This window comes from Kogia breviceps, chromosome 5, assembly GCF_026419965.1.
Source record: "Kogia breviceps isolate mKogBre1 chromosome 5, mKogBre1 haplotype 1, whole genome shotgun sequence".
NCBI lineage: Eukaryota > Metazoa > Chordata > Mammalia > Artiodactyla > Physeteridae > Kogia > Kogia breviceps.
Genome location: NC_081314.1, coordinates 136,227,855 through 136,246,856, shown reverse-complemented (window position 1 = coordinate 136,246,856; position 19,002 = coordinate 136,227,855). Strand labels below are relative to the sequence as shown.

At 43.7% G+C, this 19,002-nt stretch overlaps 1 protein-coding gene across 6 annotated transcripts in view; it reads left to right on the top strand.

Moving 5' to 3' along the window:
- TIAM1 (TIAM Rac1 associated GEF 1) overlaps positions 1 to 17,640 on the top strand; it is a 418,422-nt gene extending 400,782 nt beyond the window's left edge. For all 6 annotated transcript variants that reach the window (XM_067034989.1, XM_067034986.1, XM_059065645.2 and 3 more), the window contains 6 exons: positions 1,608 to 1,716; positions 5,715 to 5,773; positions 6,695 to 6,797; positions 9,365 to 9,452; positions 11,398 to 11,570; positions 15,174 to 17,640. In XM_067034989.1, coding sequence (XP_066891090.1) covers positions 1,608 to 1,716; positions 5,715 to 5,773; positions 6,695 to 6,797; positions 9,365 to 9,452; positions 11,398 to 11,570; positions 15,174 to 15,643 — 1,002 coding nt within the window. In that variant the 3' untranslated portion in view covers positions 15,644 to 17,640. The remainder of the gene's footprint in view (positions 1 to 1,607; positions 1,717 to 5,714; positions 5,774 to 6,694; positions 6,798 to 9,364; positions 9,453 to 11,397; positions 11,571 to 15,173) is intronic.
- The last annotated feature ends 1,362 nt before the right edge of the window (positions 17,641 to 19,002 follow it).

Here is a 19,002-nt window from a genome sequence, read left to right as displayed (position 1 = left end):
TTGTTTCTTTGTCCTGCCTATTGTATCAGTAAATAGCACTGCAGTGAACATAGGGGTGCATGTATCTTTTTGAATTATAGTTTTGTCTGGATGTATGCCCAGGAGTGGGATTGCTGGATCATATGGCGTTTAATCACTTTTAAAGACATTCCCTCTAAGGCTGTGGACCAGGATGGTACCAAGGAATTTGGCTTACGTATATACCACTCCACTGTAGTGTGTGGGACGTGGGTAGTGGAGACTATATAGTTCCCTCAGTGGATACTCTCCTGGGAGTTTGGTTGACTAGTTACTTAATATGTACAAAGTAATACAACTGCTTAATGTTTTTAACCACTGATGATACTACTACTAATATTGCTCAATAATAATTAGAGAAACTATTAATTATTATAATGATTCCAATCATTCTAGTGGCAGCAATACCACTGTATTCTGTACTGCTGGAGCCCCATCTCCAGCACTGTAGCCTGGCCTGGTGGCTTGAGAAGGGCAGTGTCAAATGGCACCGTGTTCCATGGAGGGCTGCTCGGCAGCTGTTGTATCTAGAAACCCAGCCAGATCAAAAGCAGCAAAAAAAACCCCAAAAACCCAGAGCCATTTGTCCTTGAAGCTCAACATCAAGTTTTCAAATATTCAGATTGCTGCTTTGAGGAAGAAGGACTCAGGCTTGGTTTCTGTGGACGCAGAGCAGAAGTGAGAGGCTGGTGGGCGGGTGCTTCAGGGAGGCGTACTAGAGGGAGACCCTCCTAACAATTTATGGTGTTTCCCAGTGGGAGGGACCGTGGACTCTGATTTCTGCAAAGCCTTGTTCTCTGACATGTTTGCCCAGGGAGCGCATTGAGAGACCAGATGATCCTTTTGCCTGTGATTAGGATGCTGAGTGGGAGGGAGGATGGGATTTTGATAGACTTGGAAGTGGGCCAAGGACTCCAGTGAAAAAGGCACACAGGACTATTGTGAGGTGTAGACCCCAGTGGCATCTCAGGAACATCACGTCTCTACAAGGAGAAGAGGAACTTGCCCATCTGAGATGGTTTAGCATTTGACCTTCGAGGACACCATACTAGACCTCGTGGTTTCCAGAGCTCACATTTGCACAGGCTTAAAGAACAATCTCCCAACTCCTCAGTTGGCTTCTTCTCCCTCTTCTAAAGTGAAGTGAAATCTTCCTTAAAATGAGTCGGAGGAAGAAGAAGAAGTAATTGATTCCACCGCTGCCCGGAAGACCCTGGCTCCAAAGGGATTTAAACTCACAGGTGGCAACGTCTGCAGTTTCCTGGGCTGGATCTTTGTTGTTGACAGCCATTTGTTCTCCTTAGAGAACTCTCCATTTGAACACAAACCCTCTCCAGTTTTGTTCATCAGTTTTGACAGGTTTACTGCGTGTGAATTTCAGAGGCCCCGATTTGTACCTTTTGGCCACCTTATTCTTGAAGTTCTGATAGGCAGACAGGATGAGGGAAAAAAAGTTGACCGAATGAGAGACACTATTTAGAGACATTATTTTCTTGAAGTTGCATTGACACCAGCCTGTTGAATTTTAAAATGTCATGAATATCTGAGTGTTTTTAACATTGCCCAGTAAGTTTTGCCCTGGATTTCAGGTTGCAGATTTGAGCATGGGGGACCTGCTTTTGCACACCACTGTGATCTGGCCAAACCCGCCGGCCTCGCTGGGAAAGTGGAAAAAGGAGCCCGAATTGGCAGCTTTTGGTATGTGTCACGAGAAGGTTTGGAGGGGAAGAGGAGGCTGGCTTATTTTTCGCAGTAAATTAACATTTCTTTTCCAAGACACAATTTATTAAAATATAGTTAATTACAGTTATCTGCATTGCCTTCCTGCTATGGCCACCAACATGTCACAGATACTAAATTAAACCTTCCAGCTAAGTATCATGAATGTGGCCACCCAGCTACCAAGAGGGAGGGAATGGCTGTTCACGTCTGCCCCAGGTATAGACATGTGGGCAGGAAAAGGTTTTTTTTAAGCTGCTGCTCTGAATATCTTTTCAAAATAATGAGTTAATAATAAACCAAGGAAAAAATCAAGTGAAAAGCCAAGACAAAACTCTCTCCGTTTCTGGGCTCCCCAGTCCTTTTATTCTCTTGCCACCTCTGTGTTGCTCTGTGTGATGCCAGGATTCAGGGCATGATTCTCACCTCGCCTGTTGTGGCATCACTGGATGCCTTGATCAGTTGCGAGTTGCTTCTCAATCACGTCGTGGCTAGTAGCGGCGAAAGTAGCGATATTTGTGAATGATTACTTTTCCACTATGCCAGTTCAGATGGATGCAGTTGCAGCAATTAGAAATCTCATGTGGTTGTGTTGTAAAATGCTTTTCAAGGGAGAAAAGCTATGGGTTAGTCCACTGGGCCCTGTACATATTCAGGAAATATGGCTCATTGTTGTGTGTAAATGCTTGTACAGCATGCAGTGTTCTTCCTGGGTAGAAAACGATTAATCATGATCAGTGATCAGTGTTCATGCTTTTGTTTTAGGTTGTGTCTTTTCCTAGCCTCCCACTAGAAGATTCATGGGGAGGAACATAGTATAAAGGAAGTCGAGTATTTCCATTCTCCTTCCGTACCTTATCTTTCTGGGGGAAGGAGAGGGGGAGGGTGTTGCTGCTTACTGCTTCTTTAACTGAACTCTTGTCTTCTTTTACGACGTGAACAGTGCCTTCCCAAATGGAACATCCTAGTGATATTAAAATCAGAGTATTTAATACAAAGGTTTATTGGACTTCCTAAGTAGATGACTCAGCTTTCATTGAAAAACCTTAGTGATATTCCTAAAGATTCCAAAGAGCCGCTATAGCTGTTGATGCCATTTCATTAAAAATAATAAAGGAGCATATAAATGTGACGGAAAAACATGTGACTAAATATGATATACAGAGGAGGAGTGGGGTATTTTTTTTTTTTTTTTTTTTTTTTTTGGTTTTTGTGGTACGCGGGCCTCTCACTGTTGTGGCCTCTCCCGTTGCGGAGCACAGGCTCCGGACGCACAGGCTCAGCGGCCATGGCTCACGGGCCCAGCCGCTCCGCGGCATGTGGGATCTTCCCGGACCGGGGCATGAACCCGTGTCCCCTGCATCGGCAGGCGGACTCTCAACCGCTGCGCCACCAGGGAAGCCCAGGAGTGGGGTATTTTGACATGCTGGTGGTTTCTGATAGCAGTGGGTATTTTTGGCAGGGGGAGGGATACTATTTGTTTTGTTTTGTTTTGTTTTTCCCATCATTAACAGTTGCATTTCTTATATGGCAGTTTCTTCTTGGAGAGGTCTGGGAGCTTTCTGATGCTTCTGAGTAGGTCCTTTATGGAACGTAGGATTCTGAAGGAAATGATCCAAACCATCTCTCTCCCTCTTTCTGATGCTGGGCTATTGATGAACCCTTCCAGAGTTCAGCATTGGGATATTTCACGCCTGTCTCCTGAATTTTACATATTTCCTATAGTTAGAAATAAACAGATTTAGAAAAAGAAAATCCTCTGACTGGGACAAAGTAGGAGTTTGGCAAACTTACTCTGTAACAGGCCACACGGTAAATATATTTTAGGCTTCACAGACCAAGAGGCCATCAGTAGCCAGACGCAGCTGTAGACAGTATGTAAACAAATGGGCACTAGTATTGGCGGGTTGTGGGGAAACAGGCAGGCCCTGGTTTGCCAGCCTGTGATAGAAAGGGTTCAGGAGAATGCCAGTTTTGAGGTCTGGGGGGCAATGTGTGTGTTTGGCTCAAGGTGGGCTGTCGTCATCGTAATGAGCTTATTTACGGATTCCCAGTCCTTAAAAGGTGACATGTTTGGCAGTCTCGGTGTGAGTTTTAAGTAGCCAGCAGAACTAACAGAGCCTTAGAAATGTGTTTTGAAGTGAGGAAGAGTTGCTGCGAGGGAAGTAAGGCAGCTTTGGGGTTAAGGTGTGGTTGTCTCGTTTCCGTTGCTCTGATCTCAGGAAATAGTGCTGTTTTCTTCCGAAAACAAAGTTGACCGGCTGCCCACCCAGCACCTCGATGTTTTACTCCCAGGACGGCTAGTTTGGTACTCAGGGCTGACGATCACCACCTTTAAAAGAAGAAAAGAAATAGTTCGTTTAGGTTTCGGCCTTAAAGGGTGTTAGACGTTCACCTTTGGGGACATGGAGAGAGTGAATAAGGCCGGTCGGGGCAGCCAGGCGTCTTGGACATCAAGGCCATGTCTGCAGCGGGCGGCACCTGCGGTCAGCTGGGTGTCGGTTCGCCGCGGATCAGGGAGGGATCAGGGCAGAGATGCTCATGGCCCAGGCCGAGGTCCACTCTGGCCCCGCCGCTGTGATCCTAGATGGTGCAGGTAAACCGAGGCGGACCGGTAGCCTGCTTTGAGTCACGGCAACAACCTCATTGAGCTCTGGTCCCAGTGAGACGGTGGGTCTTCTGAGACCAAGTTCACGGCAAGCTCACCCTCTCCTGCAGTGGAGCTCCCTCCATTTTAAAGGGACCTGCTGTCCTGGACACTGTGATTTCTGAAGGCTTCACGGTAAGGACAGAGGGCCACCTCGGCTGCTACTGTGCAGCCTCCGTGCACAGCTGGTGTGGCCTCCTGTGGTCAGTGGGAACCTCGCAGTCTGCCCTCTGGGATTTTTATGAAGTCAGGCGCTGTGACAGCTCAGACCCAGTGGCTGGGGTCCGCTTCTTTGTACCCGAAAGCTTCCTTTCCTGCGGTCTTAACACAAAGGGAGCCTGATGGGTCAGCAGGATAAAAAATGATAAAAAATGAACCCGACACGTTGGGTTAGTCTGCAGAGGGCCTGTCCCTGAGAATTCCCTGTAATTGTGTGTCTGGTACACCAGGTGTGCTCCCTCCAGCTGCCGTGTGACTAATGACTAACGGTGTTAGTCACATGGCAGGGGTCCCTGCTATGCCTTGGGGTCAGAGTGTGAAGGGAGGTGGAGACCCTGATACAGGGAGCCAAGGATGGGCTGGGGTCATCCTTCCTTGTCATTCTGGACACCAATTCTCCTTTCCTCTCCAGCGGGAGTCAGAATCACTGAGTGCTGAATTTGCTTGGCATTGTTTAAGGAATTCTGTGGAAGATTATGCATAACTCCATTGTATCTTCTCCCACCCCCAAAGAATATAAGAATAAAACGACATACTCCCTGCTTCTAAATAGTTTACTGTGATCCATCCTGTTTGGAAAAAGGAAAATTGCATTCTACTTCATAAACGAATTTTTATTTATTGAGGTCAGAAAAGATGAATTAACATTTCCTGAATGAGGAACAACACTCTGTGTGTGTGATATTAGCTTAATTTGCATAAATACAAATTACCTTAAACATCATTATTATTATTATTGATGTTTGTATTGTTCCTTCAGCTGCTGAACTGGTACATTTTTGTTAAATGTGTATAAGCTGAAGTTCTAAGCTTGAATTGATAACCACAGTGAACGTATATTTTACCCAAAAGTTTCCGGTGGGGGCAGGAGGGTTTATCTCCATCTCTTCAGGCTTTTTTCTCTGTTTATCTGGGACCTGGGAAATTTTGTCTTGACAGGTTTTTGCGTCTCTCAGACGTGCTGAGTGAGTGGAGGGTGGAATGGGAACCGATTCGTGGGGACTGTCTGTCCTCTTCATAACGGTAGTTTGTTACCACAAGCTATTGAAGTGAAGGGGAAAACCCCCCACCCCTTATGTGCCATAACTGCCTTCATTTTATGTTTTTCCAGTCTTCAAAACTGCTGTGGTCCTTGTGTATAAAGATGGTTCCAAACAGAAGAGGAAACTTGTAAGACTTCTTATTTCACCCCATAGTTGCAAAGTATCTCCCTTACTATCTGTTTCTCGGTTGTATCTGCGTAATTGTAATTCTGCACCTTTGTCAGGCATGAGTGTTTTATGATTTTTTTTCGAGTGTTTTATGATGTTTTCTCAGTGTTGCTGAGGACTTAAGGGAATTGCCCATCCCGCCTTCCTGCAGGCAGACTCACATTTAGAGCATGAAAGTAAATAGCGATTGGGCCTACCGTGGCCAGAACCTACCTTCCTAATACTACTTTTATCCATTCCCTGTTCTTCCTGCCCCTCTGTGCTTGTTTTGGGATCCCTTTTCCCTTTCTTCCTTTGTCTCTCTTTTGCCTGACTTTGGTTAGCAAGCTTATTTGCTCACCGTCAGCGGATTTGTCACGTGGCCTCTGGCTTGCTGCTGGGTGAACAAAAGTGCACATGGGGCAGTGACCCGGGGTTCCAGCATCACTGCTTTGTTGTTGTTCTTGTTGGGTTTTTTTTTTTTTTTTTGAAAATTAAAACGATTTATTTATTTAATGACATATTTTAAAAATTTTATCATTTTATTGAAATACGGTTGATTTATAGCGTTGTGGCAGTCTCTGCTGTACAGCAAAGTGACTCCGTTATACACATGTAGACATTCCTTTTGTTATATTCTGTGCCATTATGGTTTATCACAGGATATTGAGTAGAGTTCCCTGTGCTCTACAGTAGGACCTTGTTGTTTCTCCGTTCTCTATATAATAGTTTACATCTGCTCACCCCAGGTTCGCAGTCCTTCCCTCCCCCATACCCCTCCCCCTCGGCAGCCACGAGAATGTTCTCTGTGTCTGCAGCATCACTGGTTAGAAAGTGTGTGCGGGTCTGGTCAGGGCTGAGCACAGAGTTCTCACGCACCTAGTTCCTTCTCTTCCTGCAGGTAGGATCTCACAGGCTTTCAATTTACGAAGACTGGGACCCCTTCCGATTTCGACACATGATTCCTACCGAAGCTTTGCAGGTTCGAGCTTTGGCAAGTGCAGGTAAACTCTGAAACAGGTGGGGTACATATTTCTGTGTATGTATGAATTGTTTTCCTGAATCCACACCCTTGGTTCTAACCACCCTACCATCTTTTTTCTTCTGTGCTTAAGTCTCCTTTCTCTCAGTCTCTCCATTGCCTCCTGTTTACCCAGCTGTTTATTAAATGAATGAACTAAGTGAAAGGAGGTAGTACCTTTAATATTGTTCCAAGGAATTCTATTCATTCTGTTATATATATTAATAATATTACAGTGACTCACATCTAAGTAGCAGTGAGTCTTGTACTTCTGGGAAGAATCGTTGTGACCATGGCAGACAAAGCCCATGTAAATAACTCACTTGCCTTTTAACTGGAAGCCCCCAAAAGACCACCCAAAGCACAAAATAAAGCCATTGAATACATTCTTTCTTCCTGAAGCATTACAAATCTTTATCTTTGTATCAGCATGAAATGTCAGTTCTTTTTCAGTGACCCAAGTAGCCGTGAAGCAAGTTGTCAGGTAGTGATGAAAGTACTTGCTAAGATGATTAGTTGATGCTTTAGCGCATGAGAAGTGAATGTCAGCACGGTATTGACTAAGAATAGCAATATTGCTATGACTCGGAGGCCAGGGCTTAATTTGAGGCTGTTTTAGGGAGGAGCAGTCAGCAGTGGTTCTCCCGGGCACACCTGAGAAGAAGCAGCTTTTGGGGTCAAGTGGAAACTCTCGGGACACCCCTATTCCCGTCCCATTTGGACAGCCGGTGCAGCTTTCTGGTTGTAGGAGGGGCCATGGAAGTGGACCTCTGCAGGTGTACAGTGGATCTGTATTTCTCTTTTGTGCTTCTGGCATCTAGCATGAGCGATAAGTTCTTCATGTCCAGTTGGTGTCACTCATTTTCTCCCCGTTTTCCCTTGTCACCTCCATGAGACATAAAATTGGCTCTAACCCGTATAGAACCACCTCTTTCCTAGTCCAGTGTCATGAGGAAACACCCTCTGCCGTATTTGGGAACCCTCCAGTTACCCACCCAAGTTAAACTAGATGCCACTTCCTTCTCAGTTGTTATGCATTGCAGGAGGAAACCTCAAATGCAGAAACCACGTCTGGCCAATGTATTGGGGATGATTATTTGCCTTAAGAAGGTTTCTGTCTAACCTGCTGGCCCAGAGGACCCTCGTGCCTTTTTAGCTTTGATTTGATTTGTAAAATTGATTTACACATGAATTTTTTCAGGCCCCTATAAATCATAGGTCTACAAACAGCTATAATAATATTTTGAGGTTTGGGCACTTAAACACTGGCATTGTCTTTGCAATCTTAGATTGTGAATTATCTAGTTCATACGTTTCCTTGTGCCTGGTTTATAAATAGGAAAGCGTATGCTTATAACAAACCACAAAGGCTCCTGATCCAGGAATTTTGCCTTCATTGAGGACTAAATACTTGAAGAATTTTAAGTTTGGAAAACAAAGCCATCTTTGTGAAGATGATATTCCGTTCCCGCCCTCGGTTTTTCATTCAAATCAAGTTTAAAATCAAGATAAAAGTTTATTTTAATGGACTTACAAAGACTAGCCAACACATCTCTTGTTATGAAAGAAATTCCAGTGGATATGAGAATCAGAAGACGGAAATTTCTAGATTTCGTCTTCGTGTGGGAAAACCTATGAAACTCTCTGCACATGGGTCCTGGTTGGTTAAATAACGTGGGCACGATGAGGGTTTGTAACTAGGGTTTTGAACCATTAGGTGAGGATGAGACGTCACAGTGTGCAGTCTTGAGGTCTGCAGTGAATTGTTGCTTTCATAAACACTAATAATGTGATATTCAGGCACTGAAAGACTTAGAAGTTGTTTCTAAATAGAAGTGTTAAAAAAAAATAAAAATTAAAAAAAAAATAGGTGGCAGGCTGGATTTGGTCTGTGGGATGTAGTTTCTGAGCAATGCTATAGACCATCACCTAATAAATAATAATATCATTTTTAAAATAAATAAATAAAAAATAAACAGAAGTGTTTCTCACTTTCTCAGTGTACCATTCTGGCTTCCTTCAGGTTTGGGTGCTGCGGGCAGGCTGAGAAAGAGGAGCCCCGTTCGTTCCCAGGACGTGCTCGTCCAGGGCACTAGGCCCAGTCGCCCAGGGGGAAGGCTGTGCTGCGGATGGCAGGGGCCAGCCTCTTTATGTCACTAGCCTGATGAAATCAGCACTGGAATCTTGGGCTCTGTCTAGTCCAGCTGTTGCCAAAACAACTAATCAGTTAATTAAAATAGTTCAGCCAGACGGGCTGTGCAGCTAAAAGGGTCCGTTTCTCCATCAGTATGATTGACTGATTATCCTTTTAGACCATCCAGAAGGAGATTTTAGCAACTGGTAATTTTCCAAGCATTCTTTTTCTTCACGCCCATTAAGTTCTCAATCATTTTGTCTCTTGAGATCACGGGATAGGAATGAAGTTTCTTTGGTCCTATGTGGCTCTGCTCTATTTAACCCTACACCCAAGCATGGGAAGTGCTTTTGTAAAAATGCAAATAAAATCTCTTTGAAACATACTCTCATTCATCCTTGTTTTAATTTCTCCAGACGCAGAAGCAAATGCTGTGTGTGAAATTGTCCACGTAAAATCGGAGTCTGAAGGGAGGCCGGAGAGGGTCTTCCACCTGTGCTGCAGGTGAGCCCGGAGCCGTGAAGTGTGGGAGGTGCCGCCCAGAGGGAAGGAATGTGACAGTGCTTGGTGTCCCCAACCCCTCTGGGTTCTGCAGACCAGCCTGCGCATCCCTAGAAGCTACGTTCTTTTTCTTGTGTGCTTGAGAAAGTATTTAACACCTATCAAGTAACAGTAATTGGATAAATTAAACTAATTTGATCAGAATGTAGACAGTAACCTGGTTAATGTCTTTCTAAAAGGAAATCGGAATTGTCACATATATATTTGACATTCAAACGAGGGCTCTTTTCCTATATGTACATTTGGTGGGTTAGAAGGACATGCTTGTCTCATGTTTTGTTTTGGCGTCTGGGTGCATCATTTATACCGTAACGTCTCTGAGGTACAGCAGATGGAGAGTCACCTGGGAGGAGGTGAGGGCGTGTGCAGTGTTACTGGGATTCCTCATTGTGTAGGGAAACTTCAGCCTAGGGAGGCTGGCTCAAGTGACTCAGGTTCACCTACGGATCTGGAGTGGAAGCTGAACTTACGATGCGGGCTTCCACTGACTTCTTCTTCTTTTTTCCCCTCCTTTCACCATCCCCACTTCTCCTCCTCATCTTCCTGCTTTTCGGGCTCTGTCACTAAGAATTTGAGAATTGTACGTTTCTCAAGTGCAGCCAATTCTCTCTCTCTCTTTTTGGCCTAAAGACACCAGGCTGGATGGTAGCAACAGCCAGCATTCTGATACATTTGGCTTTACATATGATCTGTACTCCGTGATGCTTTAATTTTATCATAGGTGCTTAGTAATTTATTCAGGACTTACCCAATACCCCACACTGTGGGTAGTGTACTATGGGTTGCCCACACACACAATAAAAACTCAACAGAATCAATATTTTATAGTTGTTAGTAATATTCTATAGCGTGGCTACCGATACAGTAAGAAGGCACATTTACCAAGCATGAACTATGCTGAGTACCTTACGTGCATTATTTCACTTAGTCAGACTGAGGTACTGTTACTCCATTTTACCAATGGGGTGGTGCCAAGGCACACAGAGGGTACTTTGCTAAAACCTTATAGCAAATGAATACTGAGTTCAAACTCAGGGGGTTTGACTTCAAAGCCCATGTTTTGTGTTTCTTCATTGCCTTTTTCGTTGGGTGTTGGGTGACGGATCAATAAATCCAGATCCCAGGAAGCTGTTGGAACTAGAAGTGAAATTTCTTTCAGGTAATCTACACGTGGTTTAGCACCATCTTTACAGTCTATTTAGGCAAATCTGCTTGCGACTTTGTTGATAAATCCACCGGGTCCAATGAGCCCGCCCGTAGAGATGCCATATTCATTCATTCATTCACTACCCAGCTAAAACTTGCCTGGGTAAAACTATTAAGAACTTAACAAGAAAAATAACTAACCTAAGAAGGACTTTTTTAATGGTGCAAATTGGAAGTTCGGAAGATTTTCCAGTTCTTAACAATGTGATTTTAACATTTACATGTTGAAGTGTGTCATGGAAGGTGTTGATATTTAACAGGCATTGATATCCCAAGTTGGGACATTGGTCTCCAAGTGCGCTGCAGGGCAGCAAGAATCTTGTGGTTCCTTTGTCTGTAAAACATTTTAGAATGAAAGGCTCTGCCTTAAGTCCCAAGAGCAGAATCTGGCAACTTTGTGGTGCAAAATCCATCTCTCCATCAATCTATTCATTTATGGGCTGCTCGGTCCCAAATTGGCCGCAGGAGATGAATCACAGAGCATAAAGGGAAAGGAATACGTGTTCTTTATCTCCAGCGATGAAAACACTGCCCTGCTGTTCCGCAGTGAAAATGGAGTCACGGCCTCAGTCTTTAACCTTTGGTCCTCAGGGATATTTGTTTGGCTGCACCTGATAACATCAGAAGTTCCATCATGTGTTAAGTGCTGTTTCCCTAACAGGTGTAAATCTTCTTTTCATAGCTCCCCAGAGAGCAGAAAGGATTTCTTGAAAGCTGTGCATTCCATCCTGCGTGATAAGCATAGAAGACAGCTCCTGAAGACCGAAAGCCTTCCCTCATCCCAGCAGTATGTCCCTTTTGGAGGAAAGCGATTGTGTGCGCTGAAAGGGGCCAGGCCAGCCATGAGCAGGGCAGGTACTGTGGGGATTCAGACGTTCAAGATCCCTGTCATCCCCACTCCACTGTAGAACTGACGTCCTCATTGAGCAAGACTTAGACGTGGCCTTGCGGGGGCTAACGCTGGAGTACGTTCTTCCCTGGTGTGAGGTTCCCGGCCCTTGCCTCCCTCCCTTGGTTTAAGCCTCTTGCCCTCCCTCAAGCTTTCCCTTCGCTGCCCTCCTCCTTCTGGCTGGTGAGCTCCCCTCTCATTTGCCAAGCTGGGAAGTGAGCACATTCTCTTTCTGGAGGGGCTGTCTTAGCCCACTTGCCGAATGAGAGTTGCTGCTTTGCATGACAGCCAGCTTTGTCCAGCAAAAAGCAGTGTGTGATGTCTCAGCAAAGTTACAGCCCACCATTCTGAGAACGTGGTGGCTTTGTCCTCGAGAAACACAGCCATGCCTGTTCTCAGTAAGGAGTCCGTGTGCGGTAGACCAGATGACCCATCAGATTTTTACCCTCACCTTGGGCCTGCAACTTTATTTTTAGCTTCCATGTTCATTTGGGGAAGCCTTGAGCTGCTATTAGAAAAGAGGAATCTGGAGTTCAAGTGGTCCCAGGGTAAATATTCTTTTAGGACTAATTCTACCACCTTGAAGCAGTAAAAATCAATACTACTACCTGTAAATGGCATTAAAGTCTATCTAGGAAGAAAGATATTTTCATAACACTTAGGTATTAATGACATCAAGACATTAACATTTTTTATCACTCCTTTCTTAAGAGGCAGTCCAGAATTTTGCAGGGAAGATTCCAATAAAAGAGGCTTCCTTTGCATTTGCCAGAAAGGCTTCTGATCTCTGTTCTAAAGAATTTTCTGCCTGTTCTCAATTGTGTTGAAGAGGCAGGTATGGTACTGTGAATGAATGGTTGAAGGTTTTCATAGACTTAACCCTGACAGAGTGTATTATACTCTTTAAGTACTTTAACTAATGTTAAGGGGCTAGTTATCTTATATCTATTCTCCAATCATTTGATAAGTGTTTACTGAAAACCTGGTATGGTGAGCCCCCAGTACTCTTCTGGGCTCACCAGTGTCTTGCATACTTCCCTACCCACAATTTCTCATGGAGTCCTCGTGTACAAAGCTTTCTCATCCCTTTAGAGCTCACAGCAGAGAATTTCACCTTGGAAGTGTCTCATTTGTTCCTTTTACTTGCCACATATATTTAATTAGGATTGGGAATGTGTGTGCCAACCTCAGGAAACCCCACCTGTCATTGGTCAGGTTTCTGTTGTTAATCAATGAACCTAAAGTCAGAGCTGCATTCACTTTGAAACTAAGCATTTTTAGTCTGTAGGACACTCAAGTTTTCCTGCCGAGATCCCTCTGGGAAGAAAACAAAGTTGCTACAACCTACCCCATCATCTTGAATATCAAGAGAGAGAGCCTTGATGTCAGAGCCTGTTGGCTTTGGCTGACAGGAAGATGTTTTTGCCTGATGGCTCATTTTTGGCTGAAGAAAGTCTTTATCACTCTGCTTTTGAATCGCCTCACTATCGTCAGGATCTTCAAAGTAGATGATTTTAAAATGGTGTCCGAGTGGGTCAGCACAGCACTAGCTAATCAGTCTTAATAGTGAACAGTGGAAATACTCGAATCAAAGATTGTCTCCTGGAGCCCTGTAAGGCTGGCTGGGTTATTCTTACGCTTCATTATGCATTGTCATGAATACCCAGCTAGTTTATTTCTCTTTTTGCTCAGTAAAGGCAAATAGCCAGCCTCCCTTAGTCTAAAAGCACTTTATGTCTGCCAGTAACCTAACGACACATTTTTTTGTTTTTCCAACATTTTCTTATGAAAATTTTCAGGCATATAGAACAAATGAAAGAATTGTATACATTCATACCTACTGTCAGTAATATTTTTTTATATTTTCATTGTCACATATTTATTCATCTGTCATCCATCAACTCATCTTACTTTTGACACATTTCTAGAATAGACATTAGCATACTTTACTCCTAAATACTTCAACCTGCACATCATTGACAAATATTTCCAATATCCCAATTGGGAATTGAGGTAATTCTAATAGAGTGATTGGAGAGAGCCAGGCTCCACTCTGGTGATACTGAGATAAAACTGAACAGTACTTTCTACTTCTTTCCAGTGGAGTAATAGTAGTAGTAGTAGTTTGTTCTTTTGTTTTTTTTAAAAATTCTTTCTTTTTTCCATTTTTCCTGGAAATGATTTTCATTCCCCTCCTTGAGTGACAGTGGTGTCTATTTACTCCATGCTTTAAGATGCTAGAATACTCAGGAACGATGATGGGAGCACAAGGATCTGAGACAGAGGACGGTCAGAGCGGGTGCCAGTTTAGACCTCTGTCCAGCTCACTGACCTTGTACCTGCTGTATTTGAAGTCAAGGCTGCATTTGGCGGTAATTATGAATAGTCACCTTACTTCTCGCAGCACTGAAGCAGTTTAATGGTTTTTCAGGCTTAGATTTCAGGAAAGTAGCTCCTAAGTGGTGTCTAGGCTCCTGCCTCCCACTGGAAAGCCATGGTACATTTCAGTATGAGGGAGAAGTGGCAGCGTTTCCATGTGTCGTGTGTGTGTGTGTGTGTGTGTGTGTGTGTGTGTGTGTGTGTGATTGTGTGCTTGATTGGGTGGTGTCTTTTGTTTGGCTTTAATAATACTGGCTTCCTAGAGGGCAGCAGGGTGAAAGAATGAATTCAAAGATTTGTTTTTCCTAACCCTTAGTCACTTTATCTAGCACTTTGTTAATCAGCTGCTTGGGTGTTGGATTATATATTTCTCCCTCCACTGTGGCACTGGTGGTTTAATTGCTTTGTAGAAGAGAAATTGGGGATACACAGAACAGAGACAGGAGGGACTAAGGCTCACATTTGCTTTAGCCACAAGTTCACATGGGGCTTTGTCAGAAGAGAACTTAATATCTCTGAGACCCACTCTTTCTATAGCTTCTCCAAAAACAATGCTGTGCCCTTAAGGTACCTGCAGATCCTCGAGAAATGTTACATTCCGTTTTCCAGAAAGCAATATAACTTGGACCAGTGTTTTTCCCTCCTTGGTATATATCATGGTGATTTCTACAAAGACAGTGAAACTCTAGAGGCCTCCCCCATCCTTGCTAAAGATTTATTCCGGCTAAATGACTCTAGGACAGCCCCGGGAGATTCCCAGAGCACTGTGACATGGGCCGTGGTCAGAACTGAGGGCGCTAAGTAATCCCACCATCAGTGGTGCACTCGACAGCAGCAAGAACGTGCACTCCCTGTCTCCCCAGGTGCACAGGGTAAAGAAACTATTTCAGAGGGAGCTGAATCTCCTTTCCCCCATAACCTACAACCCACCCATATGCCGCCCCCAGCCGCCCCCCTGCTCCTTGCCCTTCCGTCGATGGCTGTAACATCCTCCAAGTCCAGACACCTGTGCAAGGTAAAGACCCCAAGACAGACTGGGGAAATCCGGACTTAAAGCCCCAAACGACATCCAGGTCCCGAATGCCTATCGTGTAGTCTTTCCTTTCCTTTTCTTGTATTTGCTTTCTGGATTTTCATCGCACGTAAAGCATGTGGGCGTTTTATTTTTATATTTTTGTGTGTGTGCACAGTGTCCGCCCCAAGCAAGTCTCTTGGGAGGAGGAGGCGGCGACTGGCCCGAAACAGGTTTACCATTGATTCTGATGCCATCTCCGCCAGCAGCCCGGAGAGAGAGTCCCAGCAGCCCCCCGGTGGCGGGGACACTGACCGCTGGGTAGAGGAACAGTTTGATCTTGCCCAGTATGAGGGGCAGGATGACATCAAGGAGACGGACATCCTCAGTGACGATGATGAGTTCTGTGAGTCCGTGAAGGGCGCCGCGGCGGACAGAGACCTGCAGGAGCGGCTTCAGGCCGCCTCCATCAGTCAGCGGGAGAGAGGCCCGAAGCCCCCGGATAGTCACGCATCCCGCATGACGCAGCTCAAGAAGCAAGCCGCCCTGTCGGGCATCAACGGGGGCCCGGAGAGCACGAGCGAGGAGGTTATTTGGGTTAGGCGTGAAGACTTTGCCCCCGCCAGGAAGCTGAACACTGAGATCTGACTGTCACGTTCCCCGGTAGCGACAGTCCTTGTAGATACGTCTCCCGCCCTGCCCCCTACTCCGCCCCCCTCCCGGACTCCCGAGGGGGAGAATGTTCCCTTTAAGTCGCACTCTTGCACACACGGTTTTGGCAGCTGACTTTGTTCTGAAGCCATGTAGCCACCCAACTTTATCGTTTCTAACAACATCGGAAAGAATTGTTTCAAGAATCCCAAATCAGCTTGAGTCCTATCTCTCTATATGACCAAGGGCTTTTATTTATTCTCAACTAATCAGGGCCTAAAGAATTAAAAAAAAAAAAAAAAAATTCTATAGCACTGGAAAGCAAATTACCCCAGGAGTTGAAGTATGTACTACAGATTAGTTTAAAGGGTAGCACACGAAAAAATAATAAAAGATTCTATCTGAAATCAATCCAGGAGCCATCTCCTAGTTGGGGAAACAAAGCAACTGTACAGCTTGCAGCGTTCTTACTCCTTTCCCTCTTAAATGTCTGAGAATATCTGTGTATTTTAAGAATGTGTGAGGAGAAGGTGGAGATGTATGTTTCCTTGAGCCTTTTTTTTTTCTTTTTTTCTTTTCCTCTTCTGTTTAGGTCTATGGCTGGTCTTACTCGATGTCGGTGTTCGGAAGTTCTAGTTTTGCATAGAATTATAAAGATGCCAAACTCCTTGGAAAGAGATCCAAATTTATCACTTGAAAGAAAAAAAAAAACACTATTTTTTGTATTTTTACCTGAGATGCAGGGGGCACAAACAGATGAGACTTTTACACAGTGTTAGTGTAACTCTGAGTTTAAAAGATGAGGATTTTACCTTTTACAGAGAGAGTGAGGTGTGGTGATTTTATATTTATATATGAAAGGCCAACAAGATGCTTAGGAGAAACTTTTTTCCCAAGAAGCAGCTTTGGTTTTTTTTTTTTTTTGGTTTGTTTTTTAATTTAAATGTTTGAATCTCTATTTGAGATGGGAGCTTGGTTGGATTAAACATGACACCGGGATGGGCAATGTGTGTGTCTGTTGCACATGGCGGGGGAGGGGAGACTCCTCCTCACGGGGTTGCCATGGTGATCATTGGCTTTCCCATCATAGTTGCATCTTCATCCTTAGATTACCTACTTCTTCCCTGACAGTCCATAACCAAACCGTTTAACAAAACCACCTCTTCAAAAACATGTCTTGGGTTTAACACCTTCTTCTTGCCAACAAAACAGGGTAAACATGCTAAAAAAGCTAACGTTCTAAACAGATTTCCAAATAGGAAGAACAAAAACAAGTTAAAGCACTTTCAATGTTTTCTTTTTTTTAAAAAAAGGTTTATAGCTTTTTATTTTCCCACTTCACAATGTCCACTTCCTAAGAAAGGTTTAAATAAATATGAAAACTTTCTTTTTGGGGAAAATATCTATTTGATGTTTGACACATCAGTAGGTACTTTAAAGACCTGAATTTTATAGTAGCTTTAGGAATTATATTTTATAAAAATCAGTTATGACTTTATATTTCCAGACAATAGAGAGTTCAGAACATCATGCTCTTGTGCCTCTGCTTGCTTTACCTGCTTTCCCACCCTGTATCCCTCCCCTTTCGGGTTTCCAGGGCTTTGAGCTTGATCTTTTGAGAGTTTTATTCTATTAAATTTTTGCTATATCTTCTGATTTTCTTAAAGAGCTTTAGAATGATTTCTATACCCTTCGTATCACTGCATTGTTCCATTTCATCTCCAGTTCGATTGTGTCTGGGTGGAAAACTGAAGCAGAGGCTTCTAATAGTTCCATTTACCAGTCCCAGTGCAACGGGTTTGTGTGAAAATGCTGGAAGGTCTGGTGCTTGGAGAGGGTGCCATTGTCTCTTGTACATAAGGTCATGATGTGTCTATGTCAAAAGTTCTTATATATTTCTTTTATAAGCTGAAAGAAGGTCTATTTTTATGTTTTTAGGTCTATGAATGGAACGTTGTAAATGCCTGTCAAACAATAAAAAATATTGAAAAGTGTCTGGACAGTCCTGTGCCTTTTTGGGTGGGAGGGTGGATATGAACTGTAGAATATGTGGGAGAAGATACCTAAGGATGCCTCTTTTTTCCGATAAATAAATATCGTGACCATCAAGGGAAAGCTGATTTGGTGGAGCTTGAAGTTTTTTTATTTTTTTAATTGAGGTATAAGTCATATATGACATTGATAGTTTCAGATACTAAACATAATGTATATTGCAAAACGATCACCACAGTAAGTCTAGTTAACATCCATCATCACCCATAGTTATAAAAAATATTTTTCCGTGATGAGAACCTTCCAGATCCACTCTCCTAAGCTAGTTTCAAATATGCAATACAGTGTTATGACCTATAGCCCCCATGCTGTATATTACATCCCCATGACTTATTTTGTAACAGGAAGTTTGTACCTTTTGATGTCCTTCGCCTTTTTTGCCCATCCCCCCGCCCCACCTCAGGCAGCCACCGGTCTGTTCTCTATATCCATGAGCTTGGTTTATTTGTGTGTGTGTGTTGTTTTTTGTTTTTTTTTTTTAGATTCCACATATAAATGAGATGATAATGGTGTTTATCATTTGCTGTCGGTAGAGCTTGAAGCTTTTTTTGTTTTAAATTTTATTGGAGCATAGTTGATTTACAATGTTGTGTTAGTTGCAGGTGTACAGCAAAGTGATTCAGTTATACGTATATTCATTCTTTTTCAGATTCTTTTCCCGTCTGGGTTATTACAGACTACTGAGTAGAGTTCCCTGTGCCGTACAGTAGGTCCTCGTTGCTTATCTATTTTATATATAGTAGCGTGTGTATGTTAATCCCAAGCTCCTCATTTATTCCTCCCCCGACGTTTCCCCTTTGATAGCCATAAGTTTGTTTTCAGGATCGGTGTCTATTTCTGTTTTGTAAATAAGTTCATTTATATCATTTTTTAAAAATTAGATTCCACATATGAGTGATGTATTTGTCGGTAGAGCTTGAAGTTGTAACAACAGACGACAGAAAGACATTACAGTTCCTCGACGTCTTGGTCTGCTGATAATGGAGAGTACGAAATAGCACAGATACGGATCTGTACCCACGCTGAGCACTCTTTTCCAGTATCCTTCCCCCTCCTGGTGTGAGCAGGGAGAGGGGTGCCTGGGGAAGAATTGGGGTGAAGTGCAGAGCTTAGACTGACCTGGGCGGGTGAGCACTTGAACACAAGATCTGCCTCTACATTTTGTCCCTGGGGGTCTTGCTGCCTGAGTCTCTCCTTCCACAGGCTCACGGAAAAAGTAAATGTGGTTTTGGGCTCCTCCTGGTGAATAGGTTTTCTCTTCCTGCCTTCCCTAAAATAAAAGAGTTCCTCTCACGGCCACAGGT